At 34.2% G+C, this 24,561-nt stretch overlaps 1 protein-coding gene across 1 annotated transcript in view; it reads left to right on the top strand.

Annotated features, from left to right (window-relative positions):
• byn (T-domain transcriptional activator brachyenteron) overlaps positions 1-18,253 on the top strand; it is a 32,624-nt gene extending 14,371 nt beyond the window's left edge. The window contains exons 2-7 of the mRNA XM_088224990.1: positions 7,306-7,489; positions 9,774-9,894; positions 11,661-11,804; positions 12,461-12,737; positions 14,881-14,988; positions 17,330-18,253. Of these exons, the coding sequence (XP_088081116.1) occupies positions 7,306-7,489; positions 9,774-9,894; positions 11,661-11,804; positions 12,461-12,737; positions 14,881-14,988; positions 17,330-17,898 (1,403 nt within the window). The 3' untranslated portion in view covers positions 17,899-18,253. The remainder of the gene's footprint in view (positions 1-7,305; positions 7,490-9,773; positions 9,895-11,660; positions 11,805-12,460; positions 12,738-14,880; positions 14,989-17,329) is intronic.
• Positions 18,254-24,561: the final 6,308 nt, after the last annotated feature.

Here is a 24,561-nt window from a genome sequence, read left to right on the forward strand (position 1 = left end):
TAGTAGGTGAAATAATTCAGCCAGATGAATCCCCCCCACATAAAAAGTGTTCAGCTCTTTAACTTAAAAAAGTCAACAGGTGGAAGAGTTGAGAAATCTGGATGTACAAACATAGATAGAATGGAATGTGAATGTAATGTGAATGTAATGTGAATGTTATACAGTGTGTAAGGTTCGAGAAAATTCAATGGACATTTCTTAGACATCTTAACTGGAGATGCAGGAATACCGATCTCAATTATATGTCTTCCTGCAAAAAGCACCACTTGCTTACTTTAGAAGATCACCGTCTACTATTAGACATGGGGGTGTTTCATGACATACTTAGTGGACGCCTTGATAGTCCGGCTCTTTTGTCGGAGTTATCATTAAATGTACCCGGCTACCGCACCCGTCACACGTCGAGCTCTCCATTTCATGTGCCAGTAGTTCGTACAAACTATGTCCAGAACTCTCCACTTATATGTTTCGCTTGTGAATATAATTTGAACTTTCCCTTTATTGATCCATTTGATTGTAAAAACTAACATTTAAAATGCTTGTCTTAAAATATTCTTTTTTGTCTTATACTTAGTTTCAATAATAATGTCTTATTTTATCTTATTATATTTTATTTTATTTTATTTTATCTCGAAATCTTAATATTTTATAAATATTTATATTATATTTTCGACACTTGACACTAGTGCAATATTTACACACATGTCCATCCTCTCACTCACTTACACTCACACAAACAAACTAGTATGTATTTTACGTGTATTTAATGTATTTCTGTGGATATCTGTCATTAGTTTTATTCTCTGTATATTTTATTTGTTATATTTTTGTTACATGTATTACTGTTGATATCCCCAATAAGTAAAAAAAAAAAAGTGGCAATTTAAAGCAGCCAAAGACAGCTTATAAGCCCTGTAAATTCCTAGACTTCCATAATCCCTTATATATAGTTGGATAATTTATAAAGCGCCATTTTTGTGAAAATCACCTCAAGGGCGCTGTACAATTAATAAATATCCCAGTACGTCTTGCAGCTACAGAGCGCATGGACGGTTGGGATTCTAGTTCCTCGTTTTCAATTAAGATCAATCAAAAATTATAATAGATAGGAGCTAGATTACAGGACGTCTTGCAGCTACAGAGCGCATAGACAGTTAGAAATTTAGCCCCCATTTACACATTTTAAAAATTGACAAATAAATTTAGTGTATTACAAAATAATAATAATATGAATAGTAAAAAGGAGTAAGATTACAACACGCCTTGCTGCTACTAAGCGCATAGACGATTGGAATTCTAGACCCCGTTTACAAAATTAAGGTATTTTAAAGTTGATATATAAAAGCTAGATAACCAATCATCGTGCAGCTACAAAGCGCATGGATGAGAAGAATTCCAGCAAAGTTAAAAAATCAATAAATTTATAAAAAAAGAGTATAGTAGTAAGTTGGTCAAGTGTTCATACCAAGAAGTAAGCAATAAAAAACTAAATAAATCAAACACTGTTTCAACTCCATGGTTAACAAAGGGAGATAGATGTCCGAAGATAAGCTTTTGTAGACAGTAGGTAGATATCGTCGCCATGTGGCCCGCTGGCTAGTAGATAGTTTCTGGAGACGCACGTGTGTAGTACTATTATGCCTTTTGTTCCAATGACTTGGTGTCCATTTTGGTCCGTATTATTTCGTTTTATGAGACGCAACATTCCTGTTCAAATTCACTTCTTTACATGAATATTACACAAACGCGTGTATAAGCGGTTTGATTTATAATTTTGTATATTATTAGAAGGCAGATATTTGAAATATTATGTATTTATCAATAAATGTCAGTTCACTTTTAGTAGCACTGTTGTAATTTTTTAATTATGGGTGTAGTGTTCTAAATAGCAAAATTTAGGTACTTTCGCGTCAAAAACTGATGCATTCTTAAACGGTTTTAAAGGATTCATATAAAATTTTATGATTTAAGGATGACAGACGCACTATTTTTGTAAGTTTCCATTGTTCACTATTTGTCACATATTTTGTTAAAAATAAAGTATAAAACAATGCTATTAAATAAATAGTCTTCTTTTTTCCACTGTTTGTTGAAACATGACTACACTACTACACACTTTTGATTTATAAACATTAACTCATTGTTTTCTAACATATAACAACTTATTTCAATTTCCCTTCTCAAAAATATTTTCCCTCTCTGTTGCAATAAATTTAAAATGCTAATTAATTTTATAAAATCTGATAGACGCGTTTAAAAATAACGAAAAATGATTTTATCGATCATCTGGTTCATCACTGAATCGCCTGGTGATATCATCATTATTTCTGCTTGCAATGTACCTTCCCACAAGTTACGCAAATATGAATATTTGGAGAAAAACGTTTGTTTACACTTACGGCTTACTTATACGAGAATAGTACTTACATCGGAACAGATTGAACGGCGAACCCCCGCCCCCGCCACCGTAGAGTGCGATATTTCTCGCTACAATTTCTCTTTACAAAACTAATACAGAATCGGGATCGTGAATATGGATCATTGACCAAACATGTCCGCACATTATAGCAAACATTATTTTATGAAAAAATGTTGTATTGAAAGACAAAATAGGTATATCACTGACGTACACGTATAAAGTTTTATATTCCTGTTAAATAATGCAATGAGGCGTCTTAACAATAACAACTTCTAAGTGGTAATGTTTTTAAGGGCGAATATTTTAATTAAAATCAATGTTTTGCGAAAATCCACCGGAGACAAATGATTTGTTTTCAACTTTGAACAAATAACCAACATCCTATATATTTACGATCACAAGATTTGTACGCGTTCAATCATTATGTTATAAATATTGTATTTAACCACTTACCGAATTTTCTATGTCTACCGGTTTCGAGACGTACCCGTCTCTTCGTCAGGACACCAATTAAACCAACATGCAAACCAAAATGCTAAACCCACTATACACCTTCACCACAGTTGTTGCACAAAAATACAAAACTATCACGACATGCATTTTAATAAGCACATGTACTGATTAGGACAAACATGCACTGATTAAATTATGAAAATATTATCTTGTTTGAGAAAATTTTTTAAAAAATAGAGGGGATGGAGAAAGGGGATAAGCTTAATAGGTTTTATAGGGTGACCATTACAGTAAATAATATCAAACCTGCTTTTTATACAAATAACAATATTATTTTATATTTTCGGCCTCGTAGTGTAATGGTCAGCGCGTTAGCCTACCATGCAAGAGGTCTCGGGTTCGATTCCCGACATGATGAAATGATATGAAATACTTATTTAAAGGGGTGTTTTCACACTAGAATATTTCATAGTCCCTGGACTGGTACCTGAAGCGTAAGACTGATCATCTTACCTTCATGTAACAAAAATGATCAAGATACGCTAAGATTGGTGTATTAATGCAGTGCCCTATGCTCCATTAAGTGCGGAAAGAGAATGATGATGATGATTTTATATTTTAGTGTGAAATTATTGTTTCATGGATCTTCGCCTTAAATTGTGTTCTAAAAACGATCTGTTCATAGTTACATTTAAAAAAAAAATGTATGACTGAAGGATTTGATCTTAATAATTTTGATACGAGTGATAAGTTGGAATTTATTTCTATGGGAGGGTGGGTGGTAATTCATCATTATTTATGTCAAGGTTTAGTTTAAGATACGGAAGTCTAAGCGAAAAAAAATCTATGCTTGTAACCTTCGAACTAGTTAGACTATATCGCTGATTTTTCCAAGTCAACGATGAAAATGGTCTCTGTGACATACGGAAAAACCCTCTCCAATATAAACCAGTTTGAATAATCAGTTAAATTGGCAATATTTTATATTTTTGGAGTCCCTCAATATTGTTGAAATGCCAGTTATCATTTTAATTAATAATTCTCGAGCAGTATCTATAAAACGTTAGATGGTACTCATTTTCTGTGTGTTCTTCACAAAAACTTGCAAAATCCAGCACTGAGACGCTATTTAAAAAAATAAATAACTGTAGCAAGATATTGTAGGTACTTGTAATAAATAGTTCAAAATTTGTTATCTAGTGCGAAATATCGAGAAATAAACTCATATAAAATGAAGACTAATAATCACAAATTTCGAACTGATGACCAGTACAAATTTATTTTCGACTATTTATTTACATTTGTTTTCTTAACCCTAGATTCATAAACACACGTCTCCCCTACACCCTCAAGTAATAGCACTGTCACAGCGCGCGGGGTGCTATGTGCATGGAATATCGCAGTAGTTTGCACATAGAATGCTCTGATTCATTTTTAAACTGTTTTTTATGTTTTAATTCCAAATAGAAATTCTTTATAATTAATCTATTCAGATTAACATATTACAACAGAGATGAAGAACATTTTAGAGAAGGTAATATAGAAGTCTAGGCATCGACAGGGCTTATGACCTATCAATGGCGGGTTTAACTGGCCACTTCACACACTGTGTAACATTCACCATTTTGCCCATATTTGAACAACTATATTCCTTTAATTCTTTTATCTGTTGATGTTTGTGAAGTTAAAGAGCTGAAACCTTTATTTATGCGGGTGAGATTCATCTAATTGAATTATTTCACCTACATACTAGGCAACGCCTGAAAATGTTATTTTTTCAATTTCTATACTTATTCATGGATCAGGTGGATTTATCAACAATATTTTGAGTTTGTCCAAATTTCTGTAGACAAGGACTGGATTCAACTCCCTGGGGAGCTGTTTATATTAACATATTCTCTGTTGTAATATGTTTATATAAACAGCTCCCCAGGGAGTTGAATCCAGTCCTTGTCTACAAAAATTTGGACAAACTAAAATATTGTTGATAATCTATTTAGATTTTTGTCAATATCTCCGTAATTATGAAATTAGTTGACCTTAAAAGTTAGGTGTATCAGAGACATATGTTTATGAACAATGTTACCCTGAATATAGTTAATGAATCTAGGGTTAAATAGTTAGACAGTGCACATAACAAAGCCTTCCTTTAAAATATTACGTTTTGGTAAACCTTAATAAATGAAAATAAAATACCTTCCCATTTATAGCTATAATTTTCTTCTGATAAAAAGATATACACAAAATATGAACATTGGTTTGTATTTCTACGTCACTATATAATTTATTAAGTATTGTAAAAAGAATAATCCTCCACATTAGAATATTATTCTTTTTTTATATACGGCATTTCTGCCATTTATATATATGTGGTTTAAAGAGTGCTTGAAAAAAAATCGATTATGATATATTATTATACAATACACCTTATATATAACTTGAAATACATACATATTTTAAAGTAATTAAATTTATAACAAGTTTCGGATGAAATAACGAAATACTTTAATCAATTAAATTTTTAAATTCTATTATGTTCTGAGGTAAACGGAATTTTACTAAACAGTGTATTTTTTTAATAAATGTAAGATAAATGAACTCCCCCCTTAAAGTCGAACGACTTGGACTACGCGGACGATGCGGTTCTTCTCGAAAAGTATTATATATTGGTGATTGTTAACGAAAATCGAATTGTAAAATTTAAAAATAAATATCATTCAATTTGGATCATCCAAGGTTGGAATATTTGAGAAAAGGAAAGAACTCACGGAAATGGACCTACCTATGTATGATGCTATGAGGATGTTCTTCTATTTTGGGCGCTGAATAATGAAAGTTCACCATGAATGATATTAAACGATTTATTGTCTTTCACAACGACGCTCGACGATTCCAAGAATTCTTATGTAATGTCAAAATTTTGTTTATTATGTTCCAAATCCCAATCTTTTAATTTTGTATTTCTTCTATCTTGGTGAAAGGTAGGTACCATAAAGATGGGTCGAGGGAAGGATAGGAAAAAAATCAATAGGCCATTAATAATATTGATAAATGCAGTTTATAGTAAACAGTGATCTTCGAGAAATTGTTGACACACTACAGAAAAACTCCACTCGTCTGGATCTTAATATTAATACTAAAAAAAGCCAGATTATGTGCAACGAATCCTGTACTGACCCTGATTAGCCTCTCTTTAATAATAGGCGGAGGATCGAGAATGTTGACATCTTCAAATACTTGGGAGTTATCATAACCAAGGATGGTGGTATATACAAAGAGCTCGCAATCCGCCTAGGAATTGCTGGAGCAACTTTTAACCCGATGCGTGCTATCTGGAACTCTAGTCTTTTCCTAATCGGTCAAAACGAAAAGCTGAGTATTTGACTTTTGTGAAATGCCGGTACTCCTATACGGGTGCGAATCCTGGCACCTTACTTAAGCTCAAAACACCAACATTTTAAGTTTTTATATAAATAATATTAGGCGTAAGGCTGTTCGATTTCATAGCTGACATTAAAGACCGAGAACGGACACAGCACCCTATTATAACAAGCATTTTGAGGGTACGTCAGTGGACCTGGGCTGGACACTCTTTTTCACTCCTACAAGCTCCCGCCGCGCGCCGTCCTGAAAGACCGACCAGAAGATCTTTCGGCTTTATTCAGCGGAACAAAGGGACGTGCGATCGACACGGCAGGAGGCGAGAGTGCTGGCTAGCGAAAGAATCGTTTGAAGGCGTTTAGTGACGCTCACACGCTCCACTTAGGAACGGATATGGAAAAGAAGAAAGAAAATAAGTACCTATCTAATAAAAAAAGAGTCATTTCGAAAATTTTATTGCCACATATTTTCATGTGTGTGCTTTCAGGTTTGAATCATCATGATTTCTTTTATAATTTCTTTATTTCCCACTGTTTCTATATATTTGTGTTTTTTTTTGTTTATACTCGTACTGTCTTGATAGATTGTCTCATTCGCCCAAACCAATATTGAATCAACTGCTCCACAAGTGTATAGCTTATGTTAGGTTTTTGTTATTTTCATTGTGCTTTTTGTAATATAAATAATATAGATAAACATATATACCTAGTTTTTAAAACTGTCTGAATATTTTGTTAATTATCTCTGTTTCTTAAGTTAGTCTTTTTTGTTTATTCTCAAATATAAAGACATTTCAAAAAAATATATTGTTAAGTGTCTTCGGCACGGGTAACCCCGATGAGGTCACATTATTTTTATTATTGATTGTAGTTTGCAAGAATGAAATATGAATAAATAAATACACAAGTTAAGAGTTTTGTTCATATTTTTTGTTGATAAAGGAATAAACCGTTCAATAAATAAATAGATGTAAATTTTTGGACATTTTGTCGGTTTCTAATATTATCAGATTTAGTATCTTGTTACTTTAGAGTTAAGTTTGTGTCCTTTAGGAGTGGAGGGTGGCGTGGACATGGCGACGTCACACATCCTGAGCGCCGTAGAGCCTGCGGGGGCGGGGGCGGGCCAGGGGGGCGGCGCCCCCCGCCGGGACGTCGCCCTCACGCTGGACGACAGGGAGCTGTGGGTGCGCTTCGAGTCACTCACCAACGAGATGATCGTCACCAAGAACGGGAGGTAAAGGAATTATTTTGCTCTACTACACCTACGAAACCTACTTACTTCCTCGTTAAGATATGAGAAAATTTAGTTTCCCATCTTCGTAATTGTTCCGTTTTCATTTATTTATTTAACAATTTTATTGTGGTCTAAATTACTTTAGGGGTTTTTTAACATTTGCGAAATGTACACTGTGAACTTCGGGTAGAATAACATTACGAATGGAAAGTTAATAAATAGAATACAGACAGCTGCTGGAAAAATGTGTGCTGGTATTGTAGCCAATTCAATAAATATGGCGGTCGATCTCCACTAAATAAAAGATCTTTATAATAGTGGACTGTATACAATATTTATTTTAAAGCACAGTGCGCTCCGTGACGACCGAAGACTTCGAGAAAAAACGAAACACAGAGAGATTATAGCCCTTGTGCTATCTTTATAAACTATACTATTAGTACCCACCAAAGTAACAATACTCTGGTGTGGCACTCACAAAAGCCATTGTGAATTAAAATTAAGAACAATTATAGAAAAACTTAACAGCTGCTAAACTGCGGTATGCACAGAAAAATATGTCCATATTATGTGGAGAAGCCGTATTTAGCAATCCAATTTCCCAATTGACGTGCGAGTTCTGACTTGCATTTGTACAGCGTTTAAGTGCGTAAAATTGTGCATAAGATCTCGCCCGGCGCTGCAATTGTTATTTAGTACGTAAATACGCGCTATACCAGCCCCTCTTCACTTATTGGGAACACTTACATACTGATTTCTTTTAGTATATTTGTATTATATGTACGAGTATATCCATTTCCAGAAATCAACTTATAAAAATGGTTCCTAAGTAAAATATGACGACGAGATTCGGGGGTGTCTCGTCACCAGCGTCTCTGTTAGAAATAATTACGGATGCAAGAATTGATATTTGAAGATACACTACCGACCCTCCACTTTAAGTTTTAAGTTGGTACATCGATATGTAACAAGGGGAAGCGTACGCCACGGTTCACATATCTACGCACTAAAGTGACATATTTTCATTATGACGTCATAGTTGAACATAAATTCTCCCATCGAAATGTTCCGACGGGTTGAGTACCTCACGGTTTGCATATCTACGTATTAAAAGTGTCAAAAAAATTATCCCGCAGAACAGTTTTTGCTTTGATTACAATTTATTTGATTTTCTAATCACTTTGAGGTAGCCAGTTTTTTTTCTTAAAAGCCTATTTAAAATACGAGAGAGAAATAAGTAAATTTTGAAGTCGAACTAAATTCTAACAAAACTGTCAGTTTTAAAAACGAACGCCTAGATTTACAGATAATTTGGCTAGATTCTGCCCTATTAATATATAAGATCATCTAGGCGTAAAAATGTTGCCATTATAAAAAATAAATTTAGAATTTACATTTTTTCCATCTGTTTAACTATCTTCCAGAATGTACGTATCGAGACGTTAAAAAGCCGGCTTTGTAATCGCTCGGTAGATAAATAGGGATGAAAGTTAAGCTCGTCTTGGTAATATTGTCAAAAGTCATATAAAAATCATTTTTGAGCGAGCATGTTTTGCTTGAATTGGGATTTATTAGAATTTATAAGCGTTTTGAAGTGGCCACTTTTTATCAAAAAGCCTATTTAAAATATAAATGAGAACTACTTTATATTTTCACTAAGTAAGGAACGCAGACTAAATTGTTGGCATCAGTCATTGGTTGAATTCGATCATATGACGTCGAGATAACAAGTCGGTAGAACATACCAAGGTGGATAGAGATAATACAAAAGTTAAGTATAGCGTCTCGGTATGTACCGATGAAGATAGCCTTTACGATCGCGGCCCAGCTGTCAGTAATAGGTACATGGTACATTTATTATCCTTTTTGTAAACCTATACCTACACATAATGAAAATAAGATGGGATTTATTTTCTTCGTTACATACGAAAACTTATTTTTTGTTAATTTCATAGAAAACAAGTTTTCATTGGTATCTATTTGTTTAATAATTTTCTTATTTGTAAACGTATTTAAAACATTAAAAATTTTGTCAAACATTTCAAATAGTAAGAGTAAATATAAAGTTTTAACCAATTACTGACTTCTAAGAATGTCTTACGGTTTTAAAAGGTATCAGTTTATTCATCAGGACGCGGAGTGTTTGTAAATGGTCATGTACTAATATTTACTAACATAAGCTCAATCTTTCAATTATTTGTTTTATTTGTAATAATATCAAAAGCATGCTTGAAGGTGTGTATAGTGTAGTATATTATGTAGAATAATTGATTTGTATTCGCAGGCGCATGTTTCCTGTAGTGAAGGTGACAGCCAGCGGCTTGGACCCCACAGCCATGTACACCGTCCTCCTAGAGTTCATGCAGGTGGACCTCCACCGATGGAAGTACGTCAACGGAGAGTGGGTAAGGGCAGCACTCACGCTAACAGACTTGGTTGGGTGATAATTGTCTCAGGATTTTTTTGTCGGCACACGTTGGCTAGGGTTTAAAGTGTCAAAAGAGAGGCGCAAAGTATTGTTTTCGATGGCTAAAGATAGCGCATAAACCAATCCAGGATGGTCCAACGAGGCTAGCCAACATACACATTACTAAGGATGCTTCCTGTTGGAGCCCTTACGGGGCACTACAGATTGAACAAACACCTTGCTTGAATGAACCTTTCCGAAACTTCTAGATTTTGTTCCTGCAGTGCAGATGAGGAAACACCTATACACATTCTATGTGCATGTGATGCATTACATCATAAAAGGAGCCTGATCCTCGGGGGATCACTGGCTTAACCTGAGGATGTTAAAGAGCTCGCCCCCTACCTAATAGCCTGATATTGTATGTATCTGGGCTTGGAGGGAGAGATTTAGAAAAATGTAAACTCTCGCCTTCCACACAATAGCCAGGTTCTCTATAGACCTGAGCTTGGAGGGCGAAAACTATTTACGGGGACCCATCACAATAGATCTTCACTGGTCGTAGTGACATAAAGAGCTTGCATAACACTGGCTCCCACCTCTAAGAATAAGAATAAGGATACTTACTGCCATTTAATATATCATGGATATCGACTCACCTGTTTGAAATGTTCCCCCTCGCTCCACCAAATATTATTTGGTCGCTCAGGTTCTCCTACTTCTTCAGGGAAAGCCGACAGCCAAAATAAACACATGGGAGTTATTATTCACGCGTAACCACTACCCGTCCAGGCCTCTTCTAGATTACATGTTTAATTTGTCGCCACCGATCTGTCTGACATGAGCGGTTTTTTTGGTAATTACTCTACCGCCAGCATAGTCTGGTAAATAATTTAAAAACTTGAACCTCCTAACTGCGGCAAATCCCGAATAGGAGTTTCCGGCCAGCTGAGTGTTCTCTTGGTTAGCTTTGAACTTCTAAGTTACTTCCTGTTTGTGTCCGTGTTTGTCTAAATATCCCCCCTTCTTAAACAATATTTTGAAACTTAATATTGTACGAACAAACTTAACCACGTCTGGCTTTGTAGGAAATGATACTTTTTCTAGATTTCATTCCGAATTACCGTGAACAAATGGGTACTTTATGCACCTACCGCTCATGCTCAAAACAGTTTATTATATTTCACTTTTAGTTAGAATTATCTATTATATCAAAACTAGAAAAATTATTTACATTTTACTTGTACTTATGTAATAAATAATATTTTTTAGTGTTTTATTTAGACCTGCAATAAAATAATTATATTTAAACATGGCAAGAGAGAAAAAATACTGAAATAATGAAAGATCTATTTTATTGATTGTAGGGTTGTTTTCACCGTATAGATTTTGGAATGCAGAAGATGTTGGTGTATTTCATTTTCTCCAAAACGCAAAAACTTTGTAGTTTTAAAATAAGTAATTTTCCAAAACGAACTTTTTCCAACGTGGACATTAAAAAATCGGTAAAAATGCTTTGGAAAAAATTCAAGATATTTTTATTTTTTTTAATATTGGTGGACCGGTCTAATTATTTCAAGGAATAAAAATATTTGTCATTCCCTCTTAACTGTATCCACATCTTTGATTTCTTTTACTCCAAAAAGTCTATAATCTAAATTATCGGATCCTGTTAAAGCTTACATTTGAAAACCGTCTGTATTGGAAAAGAACGCTACGATTGAATTTTCTAATTTACCGAGAGTCTTTTTAACTTCTATTTAGGTTCCCGGGGGTAAAGCGGAAGTGCCTCCCACTAACGCCATATACATTCATCCCGAAAGTCCCAATTTTGGTGCCCATTGGATGAAGGAAGCTATTTCATTTGCGAAAGTCAAACTCACTAACAAAACTAATGGAAATGGACAGGTAAGAAATTATTTGCCTAAATTTTTACGGTTTCTTACAATAAATTATTTTTTTTATTAATACGATTGTAATTTGATTGAAATAAAAGAACCTTAACGGTACACTTAAACAGAATTTTATTTTTAACAAATATGTATACATAAGAAGTGATTTTTAATTAAAATTAATGCTATCAAAAAACGGACACTATTCACTACCCTGGTCTTTCTTACTCCGTCTTGATTTAATCGACAAATCTATCAAAGTGTCAAAACCACAAGACATTTTGGTCGACAGATGCAGATCCTGCGCAGATCTTAAATACCTACCGAAATTATTTTGCTTACCTCTATATTATCAATGATGATTACCTACCGTTATCTTTATATAGAAGCAAATAACTATTGAAATTGCGTCGTTGTGTCAGCAATATCTGTTGAATGATTTTTCTTTTTCAAAGGTATGTTATACTTCTCATTGAGATTTTACAATTTTGTTGCAATAAAATATACTTAAATTAAAATTACGTATTTTTTATTTTTGTAATCAATAAAAAACATTTTATAAAAATCCATCACACATTGTTTAAATAATCTCCTTTAAATGTCACTTAACAGATATTGCCAGCGCAACGACGATATGCCATAAACCGATTTAAAAGTTGTATTTTCACATAGATAATGCTGAACTCTCTTCACAAGTACGAGCCGCGAGTTCACCTGGTCAAAGTTGGGACGGATTTGCGAAGAATAGTGACGTACCCGTTCCCTGAAACTCGATTTATAGCTGTCACGGCGTACCAGAACGAGGAAGTAACATCACTGAAGATCAAGTACAACCCGTTCGCCAAGGCCTTCCTGGATGCCAAGGAGAGGCCGGAGACTTACTACCAGAGGGACTTCGTCGGCAGCCATTACAGTCAGCAGAGCACCTCCCCGCATCACTATCCACAATGTAAATACATTCTACCCGTTGATAGATATTAATGTAATCCTTTTCTTTCCTGGACCCTCGTTCTGTCTCATTCCAAACTCATTACCCAATTCCACATTCCTCATGATATAATGTGTTTCAAATAAGTATAATTATAATTATTAATAAGCTCAACAAAAAAACAGCTGAGATAAAAAAATAATATATATGTGTATACTGTGTATTCATATATTTTTTGAATAAAGTACAAACTTTGACCAGTTTGATTTTTGGATGGCTGGAAGATATTAATTTTAGCAATAGGCACGCCAAAGTACGTATATTTTTTGTACTTGAAGTCTTATTAAATATTTCAACTAAGACAATTTTTGAGAAGCAAGTAAGTAATGAAAGTCTAGACGTCCATTTGTCATTAATTGTTTTTAGTAGCAACATTTTGACATATTTTACCAATATGTACAGTCAAAATCATTATTCATTATTCGCACCTAAAGGTGTATAGGGCACTTAATTGGTACTCTCTGAATGCAGCGTATCGCGGTCATTTTTGTTATATCAAGATTAGACGATCAGACTTACTCTTCAGATGCCAGATGACATACAGAAGAAACACTTACATGTTCAAAAAACGTTTGAAAACCTATATTTTATGTCACGGAATTGAACCCGAGACATCAAGCATTATGACATAAGCCATGTAATGCCTGGGTTTCGATATCTTTTTCTCAAATAAGTTCTACGTCTCTGTTGAGGTTCTACGCTTCAGTGAATGACAAAAAAACCCATACCCACGAAAAAATATAATATAATGTGAGGTATTTAAAATCAGTATGAAAGAGTTATGTGACAATAAAATATTATTACTGTCTAAATTAAACGTAAACATAACATGAAATTTTGAACCAAAAGAAAAGAGGGGCATTCAATTAGACTTACTATTTAAATTTGGCAAATAATATTAAACAAATTCAAATATTTTTTTTATTTGTCCTTAAGAATTAAGTCAGAAGTAAATAAGTATCCAAATCATTCTGGGAGAGTAAAAATTTTACGTTAAGAGAGAACGTTTTATATTCTTCACAAATATTTTGAAGGAATTCGCTTCTGTCCTAGAGGGGACAGTCAAAGAACAGATGATCTAATGTCTCATCGTCATTTTCACAAAGACACATTGCCGAATTAAAGATACCTATTCTCGATAAGTGCGAGGTAACGAGACAAAATCCTATTCTCATTCTTGATATTAAAGAGATGTTCAATTTTGATTGCTTTTCGATTTCAAACCATTGTGCAATGGGGGTGGAGCATTGGATACTCCTATAAAACAACCCAGTCGAAGAATTCTGCCAGAAAATTGTCCACTCAGATCTGATTTTATTAATTATGGTTGGTACGCAATCGTCAGTAGGACGACTAAAGGAGTGAGGGATGCTTCCATGAAGGCATGCTTCCTTTGCTAGGTGATCAACTCTTTCATTTCCATAAATTCCGAAATGCGAAGGGATCCAACATAAGGTCACCTTGAATTTCTTCCATTAAAGCCTCTTTTAGTCCAATGCACTCGGCAGTAAAAACTGAGAAATCGGAAGGCTTTATGAAAAGTCCACTTAATTGAAAAGTTGGAATATAAAATGCCACACAACACCTTTGCATTTGAGACAGACCAATTATTGTGCAACGGTTGGTCGCTTTATTGTATCGGTTGGACTGCAATACTTTTTCATTTTCCAGCGAAACCCTTTATTGTTAAATGGATCATTCGTTTACGCTATCTAAGAAAAATAAAAGAGGTCTAGTTATATTATACTATTTTAGTATTTAGTATATTTTTATTAATAATTATTATCATTATCACTTGATGTCATCGAATTCAAGATTATAAAATGAGTAATTAAAAGTCTCTGTGTAAACAGACATAACATTTTGAAATCAAGCTCACGTAAGTTCGATCGGTGTTTTTTCCAATTTTTGAAACGAATGCATTTTAAAAATAGGTCTTCTAATTCTTACGACACTATAAGGCTACATATATGTATTATCCGTTCGGGGCGTGACCATGCGCGGGTCATAGTACATTCTTATGATAACTAGACTATATAACCTGCAGCTCATGTAAGTTATTTGAATCGGATCGATAGAATAACATGCGATATTTCCCTTCCAGTCGCGGGGTGGTTCGTTCCGCAACAGGGTGCGTACCCCGCCCTGCGGGGGGCCGCCCGACGCTCCCCCTACCCGCCTCCGCCACGCCCCTCGCCGCCCTCGCCACCAGGTAATATGAGATTGATTATTTTATAGCTTATAAGCTAATTTAGCAAAGAGTAAATATGATAATTATTTATTCATATATTATAGAGAAGGCCCTAGACAATTACAACAGTTATATGTAGAAATATGTGTACAAGATACTGAATAAAAATAACATAAAACTATGTAAAGACAAACAAGGGAAAAAAATAATGGTATACCATAGAATTAAGAATAGTTCAGAAGGACCGTAGAATCATATTTAAATACATCGGACTGTGTCCAATAATTCCCCCACTATGCCCGACATTCGCCGCACGCATTCGTGATATCCCCGCGTAATGTTGCACGATGGGAAAAAATATAATTATAACACAAATGTAAGGTAAAAAAAAGCAATCTGTTAACTTCTCTAAAATTTCATTGTGCACGCAGAAGTATTGATATCGATGAGCAAAGTAGGGTAAAAAAAAATTACTACCCTAGCAACACTAACGAAATTTCTATTTTGTTTCTTAGATTATCTGACAGATGGAAAAATAATTCAATTTTTTAGTAATGCATTTACTACTTAAACATTCGTTTGCTAATTACACATAAAATGTGATACCATCCTGTTTCTTTAAGATCCTAGTAGTATTTCTACACTTTAAAACGACACAACACGACATAGTTGAATTCAAATCAGGAGTTGCGTACTGAGCGACGTCTACAAATAAACTAATGGGTCGAAACGTAAACCTACTTATTTATGAGTAGTTTAGTCGCCTTCTGTTTGATGTGCGTATGCGGTTTCTGGACTATTCTTAATTCTATGTTGTGTACAATATATTTATAAACACGATCAACGTACAAAGTTTCGAGCTAACCCATTAATGATTAAATTACTATTTTTTGTTTAGCTTAAATTAAATTAAATTTGAACTGGGTTTTGTGGTCCCGTAGCAGGGAGCAGGGTCGTGGACTCGTGGATCACAGGTCCAGGGTTCGAACCCTCCCCTAAATAGAATTCCCATTGACGACAAGCAGAAAATGTTTTTCAGAGTTATTTTCGAATTTCAGAGTGTTTGGATAATGACAATCAACCTCAATATTGAATAAAAGAGAGGTTTTATAACAATTAGACTATTAAAATTATAAATTAACTACATACCTGTATTTTTTCTCAGCGACATTTTGACAGCTAAAATTCACGATGTTTCAACAACAATATTTTATACAAACTAATTGCAACTCAGTACAAATCCATCTGATCGGTAAAACAGGAATCTATAGCATATGATACTTTGAGCCACTATCGGAAATAATGACGATGAAATATTTCTAAGGCATAAAACTGCTAGTATTTTGTATCATATCCGAAGATACCCGGGCCCGAAGAAACAGATTTTAATAAGTATAGTACCGATTGTCTTGTGATGTTTTATATTAATTTATTAGCTAGTAAAAAAATCTACAAGAATTGCTTATTGTCCTTATGGAAAATGGCAGTAGTCATTTTAATTGATAAGTAGACTAATTTTTTTTGACCAAAGGTTGTGTTGATTTTCAATTGTTTTTGCAGCATCAGAGTGGTGTCTAGCAACTCACGTATTTGTGTTTTGTGTCATGACGTCATGAGTGGTAGTGAATAATTTTTCAATGCATTCAGCAGAAAAAACTTTTACACAAATAAACATTGAATATATATATAAAATCAATTTATTGCTGCTCTTACTATAATGTGTCATTAATTTAGAAGATGTTTTTTTAATTGACTTAAATATATTGTCTTATATTTCATTTAAAGATTCTTCTCATCGTTTCTTTGAATCCCATAAAATGTGTATGTGTATATTTATGTTTTTCCTTTTTGAAAATGTAATTTTTTTTACATCTGAGCATGTTTTTCTTTTATTATTTTAATTCTTAACTTTTAATCACTTTTACAACAAAAAAAAATATATTTTTTATAGTATAACCATTTGTAAATACTAAATACAAATTTTAAATTAACTTTTTTTACTTTAATTTTAATTTTTAAACAACTTTTTTTTAAATTTGGTAATGTATCCAAAATAAAACAAGTTTATTGGAGTATAATTCTACTTTATTTTTTATAAAATATACAAAGGGTATATTGTAACGCGTTTCGTCTTGTTAGGATATTTTCAAACAAACTAACTTAAATATTTACAAAGTTTCCTTTGATAGGATTTTCCGATACAGTATACCGAGGAGCTTGTTCTGTTCACAGAATAATATCCTATTCGATGAATAATTCCTAAACCTATCTAATAATGGTAATTCTTTTACCAATGTTTTATGTATTATTTATTTCTTGTAATCCTGTAAGTAAATAAGATGGACCACTTTGATTCTTCCAGTATACAGCCCACCAGAGCAAATATCCAGTACCGCCATGTACAGCCCGCCCGGCCCCAGCAGCTACTCGTCATGGAGCAGCGGCGGTCTCCTGGCCGCCCCCGGGGCGCAGCCCGTAGCCGCGCCCTACTGGCCGCCGCCCGCGGCCTCGCCCGCCCCCGACAGCGGCCCGCCGGCGCCCCCCAGCCCGGCGCCCGCCTACCCGCCTCACTACCCCGAGCCCGAGGGCTACCAGCAACCGGCTTACTGCGGCCTGGGGTACTCGCCCGCCTGGCCCCACGGGGAAGGGTACTACCCCGCCCCCTACGGCTACCAGGCCGAGTATATCCTGCCCGACGGTACGTACGCCCACGCGGAGTCCGCCTACAGCCCCTCGCTGGAGTGCCTGGGCCACGCCGAGGGCGCCGCTGTGGACCACAAGACCTGCGTCATGCAGAGGAGCGACTCGGGACCGTCCACCCTCCACCGCCCGCCCCAGGAAGGGACGAACAGAGAAGACGAATTCGCGTCTCCTTCGAATGATAACGAAGAATATCATAAAAAGTCTCCGTGTTCTAACAGTTCCCGATAGCGTTAAGACAAATCTAAAGCAAATATTTATTGAAGATTTATATAAAAAGTAATATTACAGTGATATTAGTGATTAGTGATTAGTGATACGTCTCGGTCGGTTGATAGTGTTCCGCGGCCAATCTAAAGTCACAAAGACACTTGATTATAAATAGAAAAATAAGCACAAAATTTTAATCGTACTATTTATACACATACACACGACAAATGTAAAATAAGTATTCATTGATTTATTTACGGTGTTTTTCGTAAAAATGGAAAAATAGAGTATTTTTTAATAACGCAATAGTATTATTATTTTTATATTATTTTTTTTTAACTCTTTACTCTCGCTCGCATTCAAACCATAAATAATAAAGTAGGTTCTTTATAAGTTGTAATATTTTGTAATCATCATTTACCGATCCGCACACCCAGTCGTGCATATGGCACCGCAGCATTGGGGCTCCAATTGCAGCGTAATTTGATCATTTTTGTTACACGGAAGGTAAGGTAATCAGTCTTATAATTCAGGTGCCCGTCCAGGAACAAAGCAATATTGCAATGTAAAACCGCCTTCAAATCAATTCGATTTATTTAAGATGTAACATGTACACTACAAATTTAAGGCATACATAATAAAAAAGAGACCTTTGACAAAGTAGCAGGAGAATCCTGCTCCAGAAAACCCCTTCGGATACATGGAACAGATCAACATCCAGAGCGATGTTGTTCAGCATAGCGGTAGCCCTTCCAATAGGCATAACCATCGGTCATCCTGTTTATTGAAATTTGAAACAATCTATGCTGACGCTGTCTTAGGTAATTATCAGGAACATACAAACCAATGCTCATCATAATCTCGGAATTATCGACCACACCGCGCAACAATCGATAAAAATGTGGTTGTCAAATCAATGAGCCACTCTACTTCGCACCGAGGAGTTGTAAAGAGTTCTCAGTTCGCGGGTATTTTCGAAAACCCTGGCAATACGCTGAACGAATCCTAAAAGACGTGACCGAACACTTGGAAACATTAAATTTAAGTTTGTTTCGCCTCCCCCATTCGCGTATATTGCGACCTTATGTAGTCTCAAAAGGTATTCGGATCTTGAAGATATTGTTTTCTATGGTGGAAATGAACTCGCGGTACGCCAATCTAATGCTACGTCTTACGACAAATCTCTAACACCCAAACATCTCGTAATCACCGCGACAGCCAGAAGCTTTTTATTTTTTTATGATAGAAATGCTTAATGCGTATGTCTTTAACAATATCCTCAGAAAATCACTACGAATATCGCCTCCCACCAGTAGCCAGAGATTTTCTAGGGAAGCAAGAAGCAAATACGCCTTCGACAGTACAATGAAAATATTTTAGCGCTTCTCGCCCAGTCAATACCGCCCATGAGAGAGTATATCTTGGTCAAAGTCGCCTTTATAAAAGTTCCAGCCTCGGCGACTAATCGCACCCTCCACGGGAACTCTGGATCGTGAATCGATGGGGGCGATCTGCAATCAGATTGTAACAAAATTCATGTGCAGGGAGATTATTTTACTATCTCGTAAGAGGTGATAATGACCGAAACACGCCAATAGTTCTTCTACTGAATATCAAGTCCAAAGTTCTACCCCTAGAGTTGGATATATCGTTATACTGTGAACACTGAGCTTAAAAAAAATGTGGTCAGTCATGTTTTAATATTTTTTGCTGATTGTTGGTTTCAACCTGGGGACTTTAGTCTCCCAATACAATGACACTTTTGTCCCGAAGTAGCTCTAAGCTGGATAAAATCTTATCGAAAAAAAGTTAATGTATATTCGTCTCACTCGCCGGAGGGAAATATCTCGAGATTCTTAAGGGTTTTTACTAGAAATGAATCTCCAAATATGAATTTTCTAACTTCATTAAAAATATTACAAATCATTGACACGTAAATTATTTACAGTTTAAGACCCAGAATGTGTCCTTGAGGCACTCTTAATAAACATTCCCCGCTGAACTTAACGTATCATTTATTGTTATTCTCATTTTCCTCCCCCTTAAGTAATTTGATAAGAAAGTTAATGAAATTCCCCTTATACCAATTTACTATAATATAAATATAATTTTGAATGACATTAAGCGTCAAAGCTTTTAAAAAATCGATAAAAAGTACATTGACATGTCATGATACAAAATATTAAATTTGTTATTCATATAATCTGCGAAATCCTGCAGCAAAGCTTTTTTTAAAAAAAACGTACTGATAAGGATCTATGATGTAGTAGATCTAGTAGTTGAATAATTCAATTAAGATTAGTAAGTTTGTACCTGGGTAGGTAAATAAAATGATCGTCATTTTTTAGAGATATGAAAAATAATGTAAATAATTGTGTTGAGTATTGTATTAAGTTAAGCATGTAAATATAATATTCAATTGAATCGACTTGTGGTCCCGTGGCTATCGCGGCGGATCAGATGTCGGAGGTTCGAACCATACTCTACCTAATTTTGGTTCCCATTACCTACTATTGAGCAATGACTCAATAGTTATAAACATGCAGCTGAACATGAAAATGGCCTCCAAAATCTAAATATTTGCGTTTATTGTAAGAACGAAAAATTTATTTAAAAAAAACTTATGTAGGATTTTTACTATGCCTTGGGCCCCGATTACACTAGGAAGTTAACAGAGTTATCTTCACATATTACAACAGAGATTAAGAACATTTAAGATAAGGAAATATAGAAGTCTAGGCATCTACAGGGCTTATGACCTGTCAATGGCTGGTTTAAGTGGCCACTTTACACACTGAACATTCACCATTTTGCCCATATTTGAACATCTATATTCCTTCAATTCTTTCAGCTGTTTATGTTTGTGAAATTAAAAAGCTGAGATGAGTTAAAGAGGGAGTTGAATCCAGTCCTTGCCTACAAAAATTTGGACAAACTCAAAATATTGTTGAGAGTTATCTTCGACTGTATTTGCATTAACATTTAAAGTATTTAATCGGTAACCTATAATTAAACATGTTTAAACGAAAAAAAATAACACATATTCTTCTTTTCAAACAAAAAAATATTGGTAGATAAAATTGAAGATAAATTTCAACTTCCTATTATAATCGGGGCCCTGAAACAACACCACCTAGATTCTAAGGGGTTACGTCTGTAAGTGTTGCCTGAAACATCAATGCATAGCAAAAATCTAAGGCGAAATTTTTATGCCTATATTTGGTTTAGGTATTATAAAAGTACCACGTACCTAATTAGGTACTACAAAAAATTGATCTAAAGAAAAAAAATATTATTACCTATGAACAATAATATTCAATTGAATGTTTGTATTTTACCTTTAAAAAAAATTTTTAACCTTCGATATATTAAAACATTATTAAAATTTCTGTGTAATTTAGACTAAATGAATAATACATTGAGTTTGTCTACTGACATTTCTTGGTGGAACTGCATTTTAATTATCATAATAAAAATACGTCTACAATTTTATTCTACTTTTGTTTTTAATTTTTACCAGTGACCGACATCGTCAGACAGCCTGATCATGTCGGTCCTGACGAAACCCGGTCATTGGTAAAATTATAAATAAAAGTGGACTATATACCTACGTATTTTTATTATTATAATTTCTAAATAAATAATATTAAACACAAATAAAATAAGTGATTATATGCCCATATGATGTAATTATTGTTGACTATTGTTAAATATTTTGTCCAGTACGTAATGTAATGCATTCTGAGTAAATTAATAATCGTTAGTATGTTTTGTAATTTGTAATTGATACATTGTGGAAGGCGTTCTGAACAATATATTTAGATTTTTTTACCGCTACCTGATAAAGCATGAAATAAATTTCTCAAGTTGATCTTTTTTTAAATTTGTATAAATAAAACAGAAATCATTAAATACTTCGCTTTTCATTATGTATGTGTACATTACTCTGTTTTATATGTATATATATATATTGGTTTTAATATGCCGTAGTGAATAAATTATTTTATAACCATATTTTTTTATTTTTTACTTATGTGTGTGTACCTATTACAATAAATAACAATACATTATTATATAATATTTATTATTATTGCTCTATGAACACAACAACTGTTCAGTATAAAACGTTTGAATCGGGTTGTGGTCCCGTGGCTAGTGTTGCGGACCTCGGATCAGAGGTCCGAGGTTCGAACCCCACTCTACCTTAACTTGATTCCCATTTTCTAATAGTGAGTTATTTACAACTCGTTGAAAATGGCTCCAAAATCGAAATATTTGGGTAAATAATGAGAACGCAAATGTTTCCATTTAAATTTAAAAAAAAAAAAACATTTATCGATATTATTTCTGGCCGATTACCTTTGTTTTCCATCCTTGCCTTAACCCATCCTTATGGTACCTACCTAACATCAAGATAGAAGATTAGAACATTTGGATTTGGAACATTATAAACAAAATTTTGACATTGCATAAGAATTCGTGGAATCGTCACGCGTCGTTGTGAAAGTTACGAGTATTATAGTAAATCGTTAAATATTATAATTCATAGTGAAAGTTCATCAACCAGTGCCCAAAATAGAAAAACATCCTCTTCGCACCAAAGGTAGGTCCATTTCCGTGCTCCTTTCCTTACTTCAAATATTTCCAACCTTTTGAAACACTGATTGGTATTAGTTTTTTCGTTACAGTCCGCAAAAAAATAAATATGAAACAAATTTGTTTTTTACATTTTTTTCTTTTCTATCGACCGGTTTCAAAGCTACACAAGCTTCTTTACTTATATACTTAACTTATGAATTCTATCCTTCTATATTTTTACAGTGATGACTAAATATGAAATAATTGATACATATTATGGAGCTAATAAGTCAAGTATTCATGTCCACAATAAATAAAGCTAACCCACCTAAATAATGGTGGCGGATTCTTTTTATAAATGTCAATTTTTCTAAACAATCAAACATTGAACCTTCATTCTACTCAAATAATAATACAGGACAGTTAAAAATTCATATGGATAAAGTTCTTAAATATAATACATTTGGCATATACCAATTAAATACATTGGAAAAACTAACAGAAACTTTAATATCAGAGTTAAAGAACACTTACGGTGCCTAAATCAAAACAATTTTTATAAATTCGCAAACCATCTGACAAATTGAAAATTTTTCCTAATTTTACTAAAAACACAGGATTAAAAGTTCGTCATGTTGAAAATAAAATATTAAAATTAAGTAACTTGAAATCTGAAAAATATAAAAAGCGATTCATAATAAAGAAAAAATAATAAATAACCAAATGAACAATATTTCCTTTAGTCCACTCATATCTAGTTTTAAAGATCGTATCCATCTCATTTGACACTTCAACATGACAAAAACCCTTGATTTATTAGCTCCAGAATATCCAGTGAAAATAAAATAAGACATAATTAATTAGTTAAGTATACCTTGATGAAGAAGCTTGTGTGGCTTTGAAATCGGTTGGTAGAAAAAATAAATGTTCAAAAACAAAATGGGTTTTATATTTATTTTATTATTATGTATTTATTTACGGACTTATTTAGTTTAATTTAACAATCGTTCATTTATTTCTTCATAATGTCTACAAATAATAAATTATGCATAATGAATAGCCACAAAGTTGGTGCTTCAATACATTTATAATAAACAATGTTTTGAATATGTCCGTATATCGGTACTCTATACCAAAATGTAATCTTCTAGGAATTTTTCACTGTTAACGTTTTAATCCACTTTCACAGTTGCCGTAAAAAATCAAACGATAAACGCCAAGAACAAACAAACATTCAACTCAAGTATTTATTATATATCGTCTCAGAGTAATAATACATACATAGAGAGAAGCCCTATCACCATGTTTCATAGTACGCAAGCAATGTTGGTTAGAAACAAATTGGTGGCCTTTTTTTTATTTGACAACATAAACATAACGGTTTGATCGGACGCTTTTGTAGCTGTGCTTGGCATTGTTTGTAAATAACTTGGATATTTACGTTATAATAAACAAAAATCGACTATGGTGAATTGCAGTATATTTAGTTGCAGCAGTAGGAGCGTCAAAGGTGTTGAAGAAGACAGTTTTCACAGGTAATTGTTTTCGAATATTTTCCCATGATTTACATTGATTTTTAGCATTTATTGTCCCAACACGTGTATTATGTTGCTTAAAAACCTTGTTTATATCAACATACGAGGGTTGTCCGTAAAATAAGTTTCCCTATTTTTTTTCACAATGAAAACCATTTTTATTGTTGCGTTGTCCAGATGAAAATGCCAAACCATTGCGTTGTCCAGATGAAAATCAATTCCATTCGTCAGCATGCCCCTCTTCTTGTTTTGTATGGCCCTTTTAAGGTTTTCAATAGCAATCAGCAGTTATTGTTGTGTCGATAGACATAAATTCGCACAACAATGGGCCTTTTTTGTCCCAGAATACCGTTGCCATTACTTTGCCGGAAGACAGCGTTTGTTTGAACTTACGCGGCGTCGGCGATTGCGGATGTTTCACTGTTTGGATTGTTCTTTTGTTTCCGGTGTGAGATAGTGGGCCTACGTCTTGTCCCTAGTAACTATGGAGTCCAAGAACTCCTCACGCCAACTTTGTAGGTTCTGAGCTACCTTCACGGCCTGGCGGGAGACTTTTATGACCGGGGAACCA

Source organism: Micrasema longulum, unplaced genomic scaffold, assembly GCF_059751315.1.
Source record: "Micrasema longulum isolate JH-2025_06_02 unplaced genomic scaffold, ASM5975131v1 h1tg000322l, whole genome shotgun sequence".
Classification (NCBI taxonomy): domain Eukaryota; kingdom Metazoa; phylum Arthropoda; class Insecta; order Trichoptera; family Brachycentridae; genus Micrasema; species Micrasema longulum.